The following is a 17,887-nucleotide window of genomic DNA, read 5'->3' on the forward strand; positions in this document are numbered from 1 at the left end:
GAGTCGTGACTTCACTGTTGGCATTATGTCTGTGTCGTGACTTCACTGTGGGCATTATGTCTGTGCCTTGATTTCACTGTGGGCATTATGTCTGTGCCGTGATTTCACTGTGGGCATTATGTCTGTGCCGTGACTTTACTGTGGGCATTATGCCTATGTCGTGACTTCACTGTGGGTATTATCCCTGTATTGTGACATCACTGTGTGCATTATTTTTGCTTTCTTTCTGTTGGAGTTTATAGGTTTCATTCCTATTTTGCAATGTTTAGCATTACATATACATATTCAGGTGCTTCTCACATAATTAGAATATCATCAAAAAGTTAATTTATTTCATTTCTTCAATAAAAAAAATAAATCTGATATATGATTTATTTCAAGTGTTTATTTCTGTTAGTATATACAGCTAGCAGTTTACCTGTAGATATCAATTGAGGTGTGGAACGCAAGTAACAACCTGCCTCCAAACAATACATAAAATTAGTTATTAAGGTGACAGCATTGCAGTTTGTTAGATTAGGTGAAATGTACACAGCAAAGAATATGGAGTGGATTTTTTTTCCTGCGTATTCTGTGTGACTGATGACCACCCCACTACACACCTTACTCAAGAATTTCCCATAGGTCATATGGAGGACACCATGCTCACCATTTACAAACTAGTGACATTTTCCTGCCTTCTGTTATCTGTAAACTTTTTTAGAAGATTAGAATTGCAGATTTTACAGAAGTGAATGTAATTAGAAAACCTACAATTACTATGACGGCAATGAGCAGAAATGTTATCCTCATGTCCTGTATATCTACAGGAGCAATGGTAAACAGAAAAGGGGAGCAAAACCTTATTTAAGACACAAAGGCAGCAAGTATAACTTGATTCATACCATGTCTTTGGTGACAGTTGTCATTTGACCCCTTCCTACCCACGTTTTAGTTGTATATCAGTGCCTACGATACAGCGTTGCTGTCAGTTGAGACACAGGTCTCGGAAGCTGTGTTTCTTCAGACTGCAGCCCATCCTGAAATGTGACTAGGACCAGTTGCTGTTTAAATTAGGTGAGTTGTGCTATTTTATTACATTATTGGAGAGCCCTTTTAAGTCACCGTACTACTCCACCACACACACACACACACTGACTGATATGAGATGAATACTGGAAGTGTTTGTAATGACACTCAGAAGTAGCTGCTTTGATCACAGTGGAGAGAAAGACTTTCTGTCATTACATTTCTCACAGGAGATAGCATCTTCTTCTGACCATAGGGGCAAGACACCTCCTCTTTATGATTGGCCAACATCATACAGGGGAAGAAGTACACGCCTCCAGAGAAGTATGCATTGTGTTATTTATCACAAATTAGAGTATAAACTTTACAAGCTTATGTCTCTCCAACAAAGATGGAAAATAAAAAAAAAAAACACAAAACGTTTTATTCAGCTCTGCAGCCATCATTCTATGATGTGGACAGTCTGACATGCTCAAATCAGGTAAAAGACATTATTTATCGATCTGAAACAAACACTTGTAAAGGATTTCTGATGAACTTGTTAAATTGTCAATCAGCAATCATTATGGGCAAAAAATCTGCCTGTCTAAATGCAGCTTTAGAGATAGTATTAGTATCCTACTAATTTTATCATTTTTCCAGTTCCTTTAGTGGTTGTATTTATTATACCACTTGATAACATACAACCTTGATTGTTTTTTTTGTACCTTTTTCATAAAGTTTTATTGATTATTTATTAAAAGTTACATTTTACCATGGTTGTGGTTCAGTGATACATTACTAGTTTGCTCCTCAGATATGGCCTATAGACCATTGTAATATGGGCTAAAGATCCATGTGCGGTAATTTTTTCTCCCTCCAGAATGGCAGTGAAATGTTGGAGCGAAGGTGATGCGAGAACAGATTCCATAGATTTGCTATGGGATTCTTCACATCTATCTGGTGCATCAGTTGTTGCACTGGACCATTCAAAGAGCTGGAGCTACATGTTGCAGTAGAAACAGGTTAACATGATTGATGACAACTGGTGCCATTTTCACTTCTGTTTTGTCGTCAGTTGAGGCGCAAGGAAACTGATGTGATCTGGATTGTTGGGGTATATAGAAACCCAGCGTTAGACTATGAGGCTGTTAGTTGAAGCTGTAAATCAGAGGAGAAGATGGAGCGGCCCCCAGACGCAGGACGACGGGTCACTCGAATCCGGGTCTCTCTCGGTTATGAGGATGTCACGGTGGCCCGACCCGGTCCGTGGTCCTGCTAAGGGGTGCCCAATAAAAGGTGTAGGTGGTGGTGTAGGTTGCAGTAAATAACGAGGACACAGGATTGCAGTCTCTTTACCTCTTAGTCTTTACTGAAGGCTTCGGCATCCGCAATCCAGAGCACTGCTAACAGGGCTGGCTGAGACCGGCCGGTCCGAAGGCACATCCAGAGTTCCCTTTGCAGGTGGAAATCAGTAGCCTACCTACTAGCGCCTCGGTGTTGTAGTACCTCCCTGCTGAGCACCACGGGATAGTCCTCACAACTGTCGTGTATGTTTCTGTTCTTTCTCTCCGTCCCCCAGATGATATGGATAGGACGCACCCGTATGACGGGGTAGGCCTGGAGTTATTTTATAGGGACCCTAGCGACGCCCCTCTCCCACAATTGCCTCCATTGTCTTCATTAGGTGATTTAGGTGAGACAGCCAACCTAAAATTAACTGCCCTGCCGTTGGTTTGAAGTAATGCGTAGAGCCCAATACTTCCTCGGCGTTCCGGCCACCGGCTACGCGCCTCAGTAGGATGTTGCCAATCTCGGGGCACGACTCCTACTGGTTCTATCGCCTTTGTGCTGTGATCTCGTTTCTCACTTCTCCACAATATACTTCGCTTCGTGTCCTTTCTTAAGATGCCGTCGCAATGAGGTGCAGGCGCGGCTCCGTAACTATCTGTCCTTTCGCTAGGCCTCTGTCAGGATCCCACCCCTGAAAGGGACCCCCTTGGATCTTCCCAAGCAACGCTCTTCTCTCACTAGATGTTACCTGGGCAAAATCCAGTCAGCTTCTCCCTAACTTCCTATCCAACCCCCAGTTTTACCAGAGTGTGAGGAGTGGCCTAATACATAGAACCCTTTGCTCCCCCTGGTGGCCGGAGTGTGAAGTGTAATGTGTGACTGTGATACCTGGTCAGGTGAACTCCTTTAGTGCAATCAGACGTACCATCACTCCCCTTAGTGGCGGAGCGACAGTACTGCAACGACCAGGACTCTGGGGCGCTGCAAAGACATGTCTGCTGTATGTTGGTGTGAAATGGTTCTATTGCATTATCAGTCTGTGCATCCAATGCTGATTTCCACTACAACAAGGGTGAACCGATTCTAAAGTATTATCTCTGTCCGATTTATAAGGCCTTCTAACCTTATTAAGGCTGGTATCACATTTGCGTTTGGCAGCCCTGCGTAGGTAGGTTAGATGGCTGTCTAAATCAGACAGAGATCAGAAAGCAATGGCCAGCGGGTGTGGCAGTTGCATACCTTTATATGAAGCTATCATGCTTGAGTCGGGAGAGCCACCGGCCAGTCTGTACATTGCGATCTGTTCTCAGTCCGATTTATACAGTCGCCTGACTGTGCCATAGGTAAAGTTTCATTGTGGAGTTTTGCCTGGGCTGTGGAAAAAAATGCACCATGGAAATAAGTAGCATAGACTCAAAAAAAGATAAAGAATATCTGCTGTGGATCATATTCGCATATGCGATGTGGACGAGCAGGTGAAGCCACGCTGGGCCTATTTCTGCTGCTGAACCCAGCCCCCCCGGCACATTAGACTAATTTCAACTGAACCCATTGATATCCATGGGTTAAGCTGACTCTATGATGTTTATGGCGGCCCCAAACAACTGATAAGGGTCTGGCAGGTCCGATTTTGTACTGCTGATCGTATTGTCTCGCGGAGGTAAGACAATGCCAGAACACAAGAGAATTCGGCTGAACAAGTGCTCTTGTGCATGGGACAGTCAGGCGAGATGGCTGTCAGAAGGCGAACAGCCATTTAATGTGTTGTGGCCTTGAGAGTCAAAAGATGATGACCACTCTGATGGGTAAAGTTCCTCAAAACTTGGGGTAGTTATATAGGCATTGATGCCTGGAAGCTTAGCCCGGATTTACAACCACTGCCTCAACCTAGCCCCCCATACCCATTAGACAAATGTCAGCCAAGCCCAAAGATATCAATGGCTTTTGGGTGTATGGGAGCCCCAATTTGAAAAACCGATCCAGCATCTCCGATTTTGGAGTGCCGGTCTGGTGACAGCTCTCTCATAGAGAACACAGGAAGGGAGAACCGGGAGAGACTGATGCCGGACAAACGAAAGCCAACTAATGTGTCGTGACACAAACAGCATGTCGTGACAGACAGCCTTGAGGAAGACCACTGGGATGGGTAAAATTCCTCCAAACTGGGGGTAGTTATATTGGCATTGAATCCTGGAAGCGAAGCGGTTAATAAGATCGGGTTCTGCTTTCCTGCTGTGCTTGTTGGTGTAGCAGTTTGATTACAGCACTGCAGTGACATCATCTGCATCTCTCCAGCCAGGAGGAGATGGAGAAGGAGGAAGTTTCGCTCCAGAGTCTGCAGTGGGACCTCTAGTGTTATTGTAACTCACAGCCTTGGCAAAGTTCCTGTACAGTTCAAACACAACAGAGCTCCCATTGTTCTCACTGTTCTCCAGCCCATTGATCCTAATATGGAATTCAGCAGGAAACTCATGATTTCCTGACACCGAGCAAGTCCAAAAAGAAAGATTCTGAAAAAAAAAAATCTCCATCCTCCAGCCCTCCCTTCCATATTAGATACTGGAAATAGTGGAGGCTGGGAGAGGATTAGCAGCAAGCTCTGATTTCTGTGGTCAGCCTACTGGAGGGACAAGTGACGTCCACACGTCTAATTCCCCCTGCTGTGATGCACAAACACTGAGCTGTGTGTGTCAGGATGAGGGAAAGTCAGGGAAGTCTGTGAATTGTAGCAATGAGTGGCTCAAACACTTGCATGCGAAATACCGAGCCTACAGGCGCACAGAGTAGCAAAGTATGATTATCGGAGGACATTGGGGAAGAATGTTGGGTGCATTATGAGTTCAAGCCTCTCAGAAACTACGAAAAAAGAATTTGGAACCCATAATTGTTTCTATTTTGCTCTGAAAGGAGTTTGCAGACGCCTGACATGGATAAAAGAGACGAAAATGACAGCAGTGGGTCTGGCAGCGCTACCAGCATGAAGAGGATGCTGAAGTGTGTGGTGGTTGGCGACGGTGCGGTTGGGAAAACTTGTCTGGTGATGAGTTATGCCAACGATGCCTTCCCTGAGCAGTATGTGCCAACGGTGTTTGACCACTATGCAGGTAAGGGAGCGCGCTCTTATCCTACCTAGTTTTCTTCTCTTCAACGCGAGATAATTTAAGGGCATGCAGGCATCTTATTTTATCTTCTTAATAATCATATTTGTAAACTTTATGGTCAATCTTCATTGCATAGCGCAGATCATGTTTTTTTTTTAATAACTCATTTGGCAACATGCCCGTTGGCCCTACTGCTTTGAATGACTATTATGCCTCATGACTGAAAGGGGTTAGTTCATGAAAAACTTTTGTCATCCATCCATATGATTACTTAGACTCTTGGATCAATCACTAGAACGGGCACCACAAGCCCGAATTCAGAGAAGTTTGAATGGAGCAGTGACACATTTGATCTTACCACTCCATTCAATGCTTTCCAAAAAGAGAAACTCGGGTCCCCTGTTCTAGTGATTCTGAAAGCCCTTACTGATCATATATGTATCCTATAACTTGATTGAAAGTTTCTCGTAGGATCACTCGGGATCAATATTGCCACCATCACGGAGGTAACTCTAATGGGTGTAGTTGCACCTGGGCCCATAATCTTAGACCGTGTTCCCCAGTATTTTAGTCTTTTGAACTCCTAGGCCAGTGTTTCCTTTCCTGTCTCCTGTCCTCGAGAACCACCAACAGGTCATGTTTTCCGGATTTCCTTAGTATAGCCCAGGTGATAATTGCATCACCTTCACAGGCAATAGTTCCATCACCTGGGCAATACTAAGGAAATTCTGAAAACATGACCTGTTGGTGGCTCTTGAGGAATGGAAACAGGTAAGGAAATCCTGGCCTAGGAGTTCAAAAGACTTAAATTGTTAAAGACCTGTGATCATACCTCCCAACTTTAGGGGAAGGGAAAGAGGGACAAAGTCAGCGGCGCGCTTAGCGCGCCGCGGCAAATTTTAGGCCACACCCATTTCACAACTAGCCACGCCCCAACCACACCCATTTAGCACTTCTGATCACAATGTTTCGTTAACAATAATTATGAACAAAAAAAATGGCCACACACGACGCTCCATAGTGTACAATGGCTACACACGACGCTCCATAGTGTACAATGGCCACACACGACGCTCTATACTGTACAATGGCCACACATGACGCTCCATACTGTACAGTGGCCACACACGACGTTCCATACTGTACAGTGGCTACACACGACGCTCCATAGTGTACAATGGCCACACACGACGCTCCATACTGTACAATGGCCACACACGACGCTCCATACTGTACAGTGGCCACACACGACGCTCCATAGTGTACAATGGCCACACACGACACTCCATACTGTACAGTGGCCACACACGACGCTCCATACTGTACAGTGGCCACACACGACGCTCCATACTGTATAATGGCCCCACATGATGCTGCGTACAGTATACTTGCCCCACGTAATGGTCCATACAGTATAATGGCGCCACATGATGCTTTGTACAGTATAATGGCCCCACACGATGTTGGGTATAGTATAATGGCCACACACAATGCTGGGTGCAGTATAATGGCCACACATGGTTACCCCACCCCCATCATTGCCTTCTCCATCACTACACACAAACACCTTTCACCGCGCTCCCTCGCAGCAGCCGGCAGCTTCCACTCCCACGGCGCTGAATGGTGTCATCCAGCTGCGCCGCTGACTGTTCACGTCGCTGCAGCTGTGATACGCCACTGATAAAGACCTCCGTATCTCCTGTGCCAGTCAGTGTCAGAGCGAGGAGCAATATCTGCTCCGATCCGACACAGCCAGCGTCCGCTCCGTACACCTCGTACACATGCGGCTCTGCTCCATACACCTTGTACATACACGACTCTGCTCCATACACCTTGCACATGCGGCTCCGCTCCGTACACACACGGCTCCGCTCCGTACACCTCGTACACACACGGCTCCTCCCCATACACCTTGTACACACACGGCTCCACTCCATACACTTTGTACACACACAGCTCCGCTCCATACACCTCGTACACACACGGCTCCGCTCCGTACACCTCATACACACACGGCTCCTCCCCATACACCTTGTACACACACGGCTCCACTCCATACACTTTGTACACACACAGCTCCGCTCCATACACCTTGTACACACACGTCTCCGCTTCGTACACCTCATACACACACGGCTCCTCTCCATACATGTCATACACACACGGCTCCACTCCGTACACCTCGTACACACACGGCTCCACTCCGTACACCTCGTACACACACGGCTCCGCTCCGTACACATTGCACACGCTGCTCTGCTCCGTATACCTTGCACACACACGGCTCCGCTCCGTACACCTCATACACACACGGCTCCGCTCCATACACCTCGTACACACACGGCACCACTCCGTACACCTCATACACATACGGCTCCTCTCCGTACACCTCGTACACACACGGCTCCGCTCCATACACCTCATACACACACGGCACCACTCCGTACACCTCGTACACACACGGCTCCGCTCCATACACCTCGTACACACACGGCTCTGCTCCATACACCTTGCACATGCGGCTCCGCTACGTACACCTCGTACACATACGGCTCCACTCCGTACACACATGGCTCTGCTCCATACACCTTATACACACACGGCTCCGCTCCGTACACCTTGTACACACACGGCTCCGTTCCGTACACATTGCACATGCTGCTCTGCTCCGTATACCTTGCACACACACGGCTCCGCTCCATACACCTCATACACATACGGCTCCTCTCCGTACACCTCGTACACACACGGCTCCGCTCCATACACCTCGTACACACACGGCACCACTCCGTACACCTCATACACATACGGCTCCTCTCCGTACACCTCGTACACACATGGCTCCGCTCCATACACCTCGTACACACACGGCTCCGCTCCGTACACCTCGTACACACACGGCTCTGCTCCATACACCTTGCACATGCGGCTCCGCTACGTACACCTCGTACACATACGGCTCCACTCCGTACACTCCGTACACACATGGCTCTGCTCCATACACCTTATACACACACGGCTCCGCTCCGTACACCTCGTACACATACGGCTCCACTCCGTACACACACGGCTCTGCTCCATACACCTTATACACACACGGCTCCGCTCCGTACACCTCATACACATACGGCTCCACTCGGTACACTCTGTACACACACGGCTCTGCTCCATACACCTCGTACACACACGGCACCACTCCGTACACCTCATACACATACGGCTCCTCTCCGTACACCTCGTACACACACGGCTCCGCTCCATACACCTCGTACACACACGGCACCACTCCGTACACCTCGTACACACATGGCTCCGCTCCGTACACCTCGTACACACACGGCTCCGCTCCATACACCTCGTACACACACGGCACCACTCCGTACACCTCGTACACACATGGCTCCGCTACGTACACCTCGTACACATACGGCTCCACTCCGTACACTCCGTACACACACGGATCTGCTCCATACACCTTATACACACACGGCTCCGCTCCGTACACCTCGTACACACACGGCTCTGCTCCGTACACTCCGTACACACATGGCTCTGCTCCATACACCTTATACACACACGGCTCCGCTCCATACACATTGCACACGCTGCTCCGATCCATACACCTTGTACACACACGACTCTGCTACATCCACAGTGTAAACACCTCCTGACCTCACACATGCTTACCTTCCAGCGTCATGACAACCAGCAGAGTCCTGTACACGGAGGTCCTCCCGATCATGTGACCCCCTGACTCCTCCCATCCTGTGACTTCATCACAGGTCCTGAGCCTGTGCGCACAGAGCAGCCAATATGCTGCAGTTCTCTAGTCTGCGGGCGGGTGCAGGGGCTCAGGGACTGGGTGATATGTACACCTCCCAACCAGTGCGGGACAACTAATGTCCCTCCCGGGATCCCGGGGCTGACTGTCAAAATCAGGACAGTCCCGCGTGATCCGGGACGGTTGGGAGGTATGCCTGTGATAGCTAGGAGCCCTGTTGGAGATTTTGGGACTGGAGCTCACAAGGTTCAAGATGCGCCACTGACTGCCATCTTACTGACAAAGGCCATCAATGTCTTATCAGTGGGGGTCCAATCAGTATGAATAATGCCAACCATTTATACCACTTCACTCGACTACTTTTATTTAAACAATTTAAGAAATAAGTAAACGGATCAAGTTGTTAGAAGTGGTACGGCGGTGGTGTTGTGAAAAGGTCAGGTATTTTTTTATTTTACATCATCAGTGGTCACTCATCAAAGGATAATTACATCAATACCCTAAAGACCAACCTTTTAATCGGTCCATACTCTACAGATTTCAAACTATTATTCATATGCAATTTGCCTCTTCAAAGAAAAAGAGGACTTAAACTCTATAGCGCACCTCTTGACAAGCCAGAGCTGGTATGTCACTCTCCATAAGGAGAAACGTTACCCCTATTAAACTATTATTCAGGCAGTTTTCAGATATCTCTGGCGTACAGTCCTTCTTAAAGGGAATCTGTCAGCTGATTTTTGCTATGTAGTCTGAGAACAACATGATAAAGTGGCAGAGACCCTGATTCCAGCGATGTGTCACTTACTGCGCAGTGTGTTGCTGTTTCAATAGAATCAGTGTTTTATCAGCAGGAGATTATCGCTACATGACTAGGTGTCTTGTGCCTCCTGGTCCAACCGCACCCCCAGCACTGATTGGCAGCTTGCTGACAGTGTGCACAGGAAGCTGCCAAGCAGGGGTGTGGGCGGGGTTATATACAACTCAGCATTCGAGCTCTGCTTGATCCACAGCATTGAAAATAGTGATTGTATCAAAATGAGAGCATGCAGACCAGCATGTGACACATCGCTGGAATCAGGATCTCTGCCCCTATATCATATTGCTCTCAAATAAAAAACAAACCATGCTGACAGATTCCCTTTAATACAATAAATTCTTTGTTACATACATTTTGCAATGAAATATGATATTTTACTAAAGATCTGACCACATGATACGAGTTCTACCATTGTGTTGATAGACTTTGAGGCTTTTGACCATTTATAGTAATCTATTGTCCTCCCTGGTGTCCTTAGTATCGAGGAAACACATGCAGGAGGTTAGTAAACATCAACTCACACTGACCAGTCAACGATATTAGGTGCCTACTGATCCTTTCTTCTTTTACTCATATGTTTCTTCTACTATACGGCCAATACAAAATATTTTGGAAAATAAATTAGGTCTTTGATTTTTTTGGATGCAGATCAACTTTTTATAAGATCACTGGTAATTGTGCAGCCTCACAGGACCTCTGTGTAAGGTATTCAGTATAGATCCAATCTGTTTGAATGAAGACTGCTCAAGTTACAGCTTGTATTATAAACCAGAGCAGCGTTCACAGTTCTGCAGGCTTCAGAGCAGAAATCTCCCAGAATTCCTTAACAGTGCAAAATCTGTAAAGAAATTGCACAAGTTATTCTTCTATATTCCTCCATTCAGTGCAGTTCCCAGGAAATGCTTGGCCATATTTTTATGGAGAGCACATTACAAAGTACGCCCTCTCAAGGCTGAAGACTTATGGCATCTTAGTAGTCACAGACAAGTCCTTTACATTGATCTAGTATCCAACAGTATGACCCAGCACAATCACGTGATCAGGGACATACAGTAATAACCACTGATGTCAATGTGTTCGTTTAAAAATTGCAATATTTTATTGAACATTAGTTTTAAAACACATATATAAACTTAATTAACAAATTTCAACAAGGTGCCTTTCGTGTGAGGGGAGCAGTATCAGTCACCGCATATATTATAGTGACATAAATGTCCACCTGATTTTGGCTGGACAATATCCTATTTAAACATCAACAGGTTTATCTGCCATATAAATTCCAGTATCGAAAGCTAGACTAGATTTGCTGTGCTAAATGATCTAGTTTCAGAGATAATGACAAAGTACGAAAGGTACAAGTGCCCATGTGATGTCATTAGTATAAGCGGTAATGTAGCACAATGCAGAGATATAAACAATTGGAAAAAAAGACGGATTTACCTATGACAGTGAGAGTCCGAGTGTGGGGTCCAGCGTGTTGATGCGGGATCAGGTAGTGCTTCCCTCCACCCCAACGCACGTTTCGCGTATTCTTCTTCAGGGGACGTAAATAACCACAACCTTATTTCGGATTACATTGGTTGATAATCTCAAGTCCTTTACATTAGTTTTAAGTGTTTAAATGGGTTGTCTTGAGGGTGAAAGTTATCCTCTAACAATGGGATAGAGAATAACTTCTCGATCACTGGGGAACCAGCTGCTGGGGCCCCAGTGATCCCGAGAACTGAGACTTTGTGAATGGAGTTGGCGTTGATCACTTGTACTGTCGCTCCATTTATTCTTATGGGGGTGCCAAAAACTAAACAAGTGCAGCACTCTGCTATCTCCGGCATTCCAACTAAGAGTTAATGCAGAGACCACTACTGCACTCCTATCTTGGGATTGATGGGATTCCAGCTGTCAGACAGTAATCGGGAAGTAATTTGCAAACTTTAGAATACTCCTATAGTCAATCGTCAATAAGAAATGAATTTTTACAGATCCTTTCGGTTACATGGGGTAGCAGTGAGGGTCTTAGTATCCATGATCCCTAGGACCTGATTCTGAACTCAGTGACCTGTCTTCTTCAGCCATATTCCTCCTTCTTCCTTCCTATCTAGTTGTTTCTCTTAATAAATCATTCACTTTTTCCGTCATGTATGGGGAAAGTGAAATGTGTTACCGAGATCACTGGATCATCTCTACAGACTCACCATTTCAGTAATATCACCATGCCTGTCTCTTGTACTGGCTTGTAGTCGTCTTATAAAGACTCATGCACACAGCCATATTGCAGCTCTTTGTAAGCTTTAAAAAAACCTATCACTTGCTATATAGATGTAAACATTTTTTACTTGGCACAAACGCCGCTGTTCTCCTGAATCCGGCATTACCTTTCTTTTGTTCCTGCGCCTCTCCGTTCCTGAGATATTTTCCTTTCTTACTTGTATGTCTTTTTAACCAAGGGGGCGTAGTCCACAAATCTCTATGTGGGCATCTTCTATAGGATCACTCCCACTTGGACAACAAGACTAAAATTTCATACAAAGAGGAAGGGTCCATATCTCAGGAACAGAGAGGCGCAGGAACAAAGGAAAAGCAACGCTAGATGCAGGAAAACAGCGGCATTTACACCAGGTAAAACATCAAATATTTATAGCACTTAGCATGTTCTCTTCAAGTCCATTTGACTACAGTGAACATGCCTATTTCTCAGATTTGGATCTCTATATACTCTCCTAGAGTCATGAAAATTTTATTTGAAACCATGTAGAATACACACACATGTGTTACTGTATGGAGTGCCATAGGGACTGCAGATGCCCCAGGCTCCCTTCCAATGGCTGAACCATATGATCCAATATGAAGTCATATATATAATTATTAGTAACTAGTTTGGAATTTTTGTAGGACTGTGGTCTACTTTGGAAAGCCTATTTCTTTTAAAGCTCCCTTTCTTGGCTGCTGAATTATTGAAAATCACCATTTGTCATGAATTGTGATGCCTTAAAACATATTTTCCACTACTATATTTGTCTCTCCTTTATCTAATCGAGTTGTCCCAAGCAAAGGACTTCATTGATAAGGAAAAAAAGAGGGATTAGAGAGCTAAACCTGACGACACCTACAGAAGCCATCAGCTTATTAATTTTTTGCTTCAGACAACTTCTGGACCCAAAAAGGACAATCCTTTGAAGGACAAGTCTAATCCTGGAGATCAGGGAGCTGTAAGTGGGTGGGTGACCAGTTGACTAAATAACCGTCTCCTTAGCTTCTATAATGGGTGACTATGGTTAGTCACAGCTCTGGATCAGTGTTAATACAGCAAGTGAAATATTGGTGAAACCAAGAGAGGACTTGAGGACTTATTTTTTGGGATAGAGCATACCATACTTTATGCATAGTCTTTTGTTGGCTACTTTGGGTCTTAGATTTTGGTCTTCAGGACAATGAATAAGTTGTTGTAGAAAGCATATTGTCTGAATGACGACCATTCAAAACTGAGTAACATTTTTTTTTCTTGGGTTGACCCGTTACACCCGTGTCATGAAATGTAATGGACAGCGTGGGTGAGAGCACCGTCATGGTGTTAATCGCTGTATAATGTATTCATGCTGCGAATATTGTTTTCTGTCGACTTCTAATGAAAGTTCAGCTTTTTCCTCCTACGCTGAAGTAAGATATGGCAGCGGTACAGAATCTGTAACGTATACTAATTGTCATATATAGCGACGTATTGTACACAGGGGTCCTGCATATGTTCTCCAAGAGTGAGAGTAGGGTGCTGGAAATTTTTAGTGTATACAGACCTTTTTCTCTATTGATTAGGCCATCGATGATTGTATCTGGAGCGGCCCCCAGATGCAGGACGGCGGGGTACTCGGTACCGGGTCTATCGGTTCTGAGGATGTCACAGTGGCCTGACCCGGTCCGTGGTCCTGCTAAGGGGCGCCCAATAAAAGGTGTAGGTGGTGGTGTAGGTCGCAGTAAATAACAAGGACACAGGGTTGCAGTCTCTTTACCTCTTTACTGAATGCTTCGGCATCCGCAATCCAGAGCACTGCTAACAGGGCTGGCTGAGACCGGCCGGTCCGAAGGCACATCCAGAGTTCCCTTTGCAGGTGGAAATCAGTGCCTACCTACTAGCGCCTGGGTGTTGTAGTACCTCCCTGCTGAGCACCACGGGATAGTCCTCACAACTGTCGTGTATGTTTCTGTTCTTTCTCTCCGTCCCCCAGATGATATGGATAGGACGACCCGTATGATGGGGTAGGCCTGGAGTTATTTTATAGGGACCCTAGAGACGCCACTCTCCCACAATTGCCTCCGTTGTCTTCATTAGGTGTAAAAGGTGAGACAGCCAACCTAAAGTTAACTGTCCTGCCGTTGGTTTAAAGTAATGCGTAGAGTCTATTACTTCCTCGGCGTTCCGGCCGCTGGCTACGCGCCTCAGTAGGATGTTGCCGATCTCGGGGCACGACTCCTCCTGGTTCTATCTCCTTTGTGCTGTGATCTCGTTTCTCACTTCTCCACAATATACTTCGCTTAGTGTCCTTTCTTAAGATACCGCCGCAATGAAGTGCAGGCACGGCTCCGTAACTATCTGTCCTTTTCGCTAGGCCTCTGTCAGGATCCCACCCCTGACAGGGACCCCCCTGAATCTTCCCAAGCAACGCTCTTCTCTCACTAGATGTTACCTGGGCAAAACCCAGTCAGCTTATCCCTAACTTCCTATCCAACCCCCAGTTTTACCAGAGTGTGAGGAGTGGCCTAATACATAGAACCCTTTGCTCCCCCTGGTGGCCGGAGTGTGAAGTGTAATGTGTGACTGTGATACCTGGTCAGGTGAACTCCTTTAGTGCCATCAGACGTACCATCACTCCCCTTAGTGGCGGAGCGTCAGTACTGCAACGACCAGGACTCTGGGGCGCTGCATATCCCTCTGATCTAACCCGATAAGTTGGTATATAGAAATGTGAATATGCTATGGCCCCATACTGTTCTGCGGTGTGCCACATATTTTAGACAAAGGCACTTTGATGAGTATTTATTGGACGATAATGTGGCATGGTGATGCAATTTATATGAACCCTCAAAGAGGTTTTCTAGTTTAGGAAACCTCTGTCCCTCTTGTACAGCTTTTTTGAAAAAAATGCATCATACTCACCCTCCCCAGGTCCAGCACTGTCTCCTCATCTGCTGCCCTTGTCTGTTATCGTCTGCAGCACTGACATAACGTTGACAGCACTGCAGTCAATCACTGAGCCCAGCGGCCCAAACGGTGAGTGAGGCCTTATTCAGACGTTTGTTTTTCGCTGATAACTGCTATTCGTGGTTATCACGAATGATACGTCCGAGTATCAGATCACAATCCGTAATGCAAGTCTACGGGTACAAGAAAAAATCAGACCGCACTTGGATGACATCCGAGTGTGGTGCGATTTTTACGGACTGTCACGTAGGAGAAGCTGGAGCAAAACTGTGGTCACTCAGACCAAACTCTGATCAAAGTGTGGTCAAAATAATCAATCTGTTTTTTCTTGTTCATGAAAAAAATGCCCATCTGAATGAGGCATTAAGCATATTTAGTTAAAAAAAATTGTTGCCGGAGGAGAGAGGTTTTCTGAAAGCAGAAAACCAGAAATCCACACCTAATTCCTCTTGCCCTCTTCATAATGAGCCATGCTGTATCCAGATGCTGCACTATTGCTCAATAGGGACACATGAAGCAAAAATGGATGAAAATCAGTCCCAGCGTACTGATGAAAAAGGTCCATTATTTTCTTGTGCTCAAAAAGAAGGAAAAATAATTGTCAATGTGCCCTAAAAACATTAGTTGCATAAGTGAAGGGTTTCGTTTGGATCCACTGACTGATCGGGCTTGGAATTGCGAATATTATATACGATATTATATTGATGTGAAAATGCTCTGGAATTAATGTTATTTATCCTAAAAGAGACGACCGCCATTCTGCATGTTCGTACCGTGACAACCTTAATATGCGGATTAGTTTCTCATTACGGAAAGTGAAGCTATTTAGTGGTCAGACCTCAAATTTTTGTGGTTCTTAAACTGGGTGAGGAGGCAGAACAAGCGTCGCTCTTAGCTCCAATTAAACATCATTTCCTTGAAAAATCTATAACTTTTGTAGATGTTTCTGTGGATTAAAGCCTGGCATTGTCACCTAAACATGTTACTCATGGTATTAGGATTGTATTTGTCTCTAATGTTGTGAAAGTTTACAGAAACGTGAAAATCGGTTTATAATTTGAGTTCTGTTACAGCTGAAAACTAGATTTGGTGTCCAGTCTGTTAAAAATATCTTACTGTGACTAACTGTAGTCAGCTGTGATATGGGGCCTTATGTTGGTCTTAGCCAACTCTGCTTCATGGAGAAAAAGAACATTTGTAGGCCAAGAGGATGGGACGATGATGTCCATGTTACGCCAACACGTAGTAGAGCTCTTTATACCCACACAAATCTGCATATCTATATGGCCGTATGGCTATGGAACATGGGTTTCTTGAAATACTCGGGCTGAAGACAATCCTGCAATAATTAATGTTTTTTTTCCAAGGACTGTTATTAGTAGAGTACCATTAAGACCCCCATATACATTAGACTGATGTGGGCCAAATCACACCAGTATCAGCCAACAGTCTAATGTGTATGTGTATGTGGATGTGGAATGCCTGCCAGGGCTGTGGGGTACTCGGTACTGGGTCCGGTACTTAAAGGGATGTGTCACGGCAGCGATGACCCGGTCCGTGGCCTTGGGCGACCATGTTAAGGGAAAAGTCTTTAAAGGGGTTTGTGAAATAATAAAAGTTCATGACGCCACCTGTGGTACTCGGTCAGGGGTGACCGACGCTGCTTAAAGGGGTCCTCTGGTGCGGTGTTATGGCAGCAGGGATGGTATAGCTTCCCACAGGTGAAGCTGGGTCACCAGGGCTCCCGATGTAGTTGGGGACAGGTGGTAGGTGGTATAGAAAGAAACGGAGGACACGGGGTTGCAGTCTCTTTACCTGGTTTACTGATTAATTCAGGCAGCCACAGTCCAGGGTACCAGATCACAGGTACATGTATGGTCCTGCCGGCTTGGAAGCGAATCTGGAATCCCCTTTAGTTGGTGGGGTTGGAAGCCTTCCTTCTAGCGCTGCGTTGTAGTCCCTTGCTGCCTTAGGACTCACACAAGGTCCTCACCTTTTCTCTCTGTCCCCCTTGTTGGTAGGACACTACCCGTATGACAGGTAACTTGAGCCTTTTTACAGGATCTCTATCACGACCCGGGCTCTATCTGCTACTGTGTCCTCGGGTGTTAATGGTAGACAGGTAACTTGTAATTTGCTGTCCGCCGGTTTCTGCCGTGGGGCATAGAGTCACCCCCACAACCTCGGTCTTCCGGCTATCGGTATCTGCGCTCAGCGTGGAGGAAGCCCAGTCACAGCTTCTCTGCAGAGCTCAACTCTCCTTTGCTCCTTTACGATCTATACAGCTTTTTCCGTCCTTTTCTCTCTTCTTTCCAGGAGCTGCAGCACCTCACGTGGCTGCACGGCCCCTTCAGTCTTCCTGACTCTCTCTGTCCCTCTGACAGACTGCTCTAACTTCCCCTCCAGCCTGCTCTAACTTCCCCTCCAGCCAGAATATATATAGGGGAGCCACCCACAAACTGGATCAGAGCTCCCCCTTCTGTCCTGGAGTAAGAACATGTTGCATGTTTGTGAATACCTGATAAAGGGATCCTTCCTTGCTTCCAAGCATGACATCACTCTCCCCTTGAGGAAAGCAATACCACTGTAACAACCAGGAACCTGGGGTGTTACAGATGCTGGCCGACTGATGGCTGACACAGAAGTCGATCGGGCATATCCGATTTCAGACTGCTGATCGCATTGTTCTGGAGGTAAGCTGCCACCATGTGTCTCAC

The 17,887-nt window shown here is 46.0% G+C and overlaps 1 protein-coding gene across 1 annotated transcript in view; it reads left to right on the forward strand.

Annotated features, from left to right (window-relative positions):
- The first annotated feature begins 4,847 nt into the window (after nucleotides 1–4,847).
- The window catches only part of RHOJ (ras homolog family member J), a 78,534-nt gene continuing 65,494 nt past the window's right edge, over nucleotides 4,848–17,887 (forward strand). The window contains exon 1 of the mRNA XM_077265896.1: nucleotides 4,848–5,384. Within this exon, the coding sequence (XP_077122011.1) occupies nucleotides 5,207–5,384 (178 nt within the window). The 5' untranslated portion in view covers nucleotides 4,848–5,206. The remainder of the gene's footprint in view (nucleotides 5,385–17,887) is intronic.

Source organism: Ranitomeya variabilis, chromosome 1 (genome assembly GCF_051348905.1).
Source record: "Ranitomeya variabilis isolate aRanVar5 chromosome 1, aRanVar5.hap1, whole genome shotgun sequence".
In the NCBI taxonomy this organism is placed as follows: domain Eukaryota; kingdom Metazoa; phylum Chordata; class Amphibia; order Anura; family Dendrobatidae; genus Ranitomeya; species Ranitomeya variabilis.